We start from the raw sequence: 713 nt of genomic DNA on the forward strand, positions 1-713 counted from the left end.
AATTACAAGTGGGTCGACGAGCTGCCGCGTCTGGTGTCAGATTACAATGCGCGCAAGCATCGCACCATCGGCATGCGACTGTCTGACGTAACTTCTGCGATCGCCGAAAAACTCTTGGGTACAGTGTACATTGCGATAAAGATAGCGGGTCCTGCAAAATTCAAAGTAGGTGATTCGGTACGCGTGAGCAAGTACAAGACGATTTTTGAGAAGGGTTACACATCAAATGGATCACCGAAGTGTTTACGATCGTTAAGGTGCAGCGTACCAATCCTGTAACTTATCTACTCGAGGACTATCGTGGAAAATCCGTCGCTGGAGAGTTCTATGAGCACGAGTTACATCGCGCTACTCATCCGGACGTGTATCTCGTGGAGAAAGTGTTGCGCAGGAAGAGCGACAAAGTGTACGTCAAGTGGCTGGGATTCGATGGATCGCACAATTCATGGATACACAAAACCAATGTTATTTGATAAATTTTTAATTGATATTTTTTTTATACATATAACAATATAAGAATATAAACGTGTAAAATATTTTTGTTTTTATTATCCTTCCATTTTTAGAATATAATACAGATATAAAGTATGTATATAAATATACGATACAAAAAATAACAGTAATACATAATAAATGATACTACATAAATCATAATACTTATATACAACGTAAAAACATAATGCGTAAATTATAATGATAATAGTACATAATAG

The 713-nt window shown here is 37.2% G+C and overlaps 1 protein-coding gene across 1 annotated transcript; it reads left to right on the forward strand.

Annotated features, from left to right (window-relative positions):
• Window positions 1-72: 72 nt before the first annotated feature.
• Window positions 73-473, forward strand: LOC108751792. The gene is made up of 2 exons (XM_018492201.1): window positions 73-177; window positions 258-473. Exons 1-2 carry the CDS (start codon window positions 73-75, stop codon window positions 471-473), a joined length of 321 nt encoding a protein of 106 aa, XP_018347703.1.
• The last annotated feature ends 240 nt before the right edge of the window (window positions 474-713 follow it).

The sequence above is a fragment of the Trachymyrmex septentrionalis genome, unplaced genomic scaffold, assembly GCF_001594115.1.
Source record: "Trachymyrmex septentrionalis isolate Tsep2-gDNA-1 unplaced genomic scaffold, Tsep1.0 scaffold515, whole genome shotgun sequence".
In the NCBI taxonomy this organism is placed as follows: Eukaryota; Metazoa; Arthropoda; class Insecta; order Hymenoptera; family Formicidae; genus Trachymyrmex; species Trachymyrmex septentrionalis.

Excerpts from the sequence above, each read along its gene's own strand:
- LOC108751792 (XM_018492201.1), top strand. The coding sequence starts at position 73 with ATGCGACTGTCTGACGTAACTTCTGCGATCGCCGAAAAACTCTTGGGT. Across the intron at positions 178-257 it reads AATTCAAAGTAGGTGATTCG|GTGCAGCGTACCAATCCTGT; the intron begins GTACGCGTGAGC and ends ACGATCGTTAAG.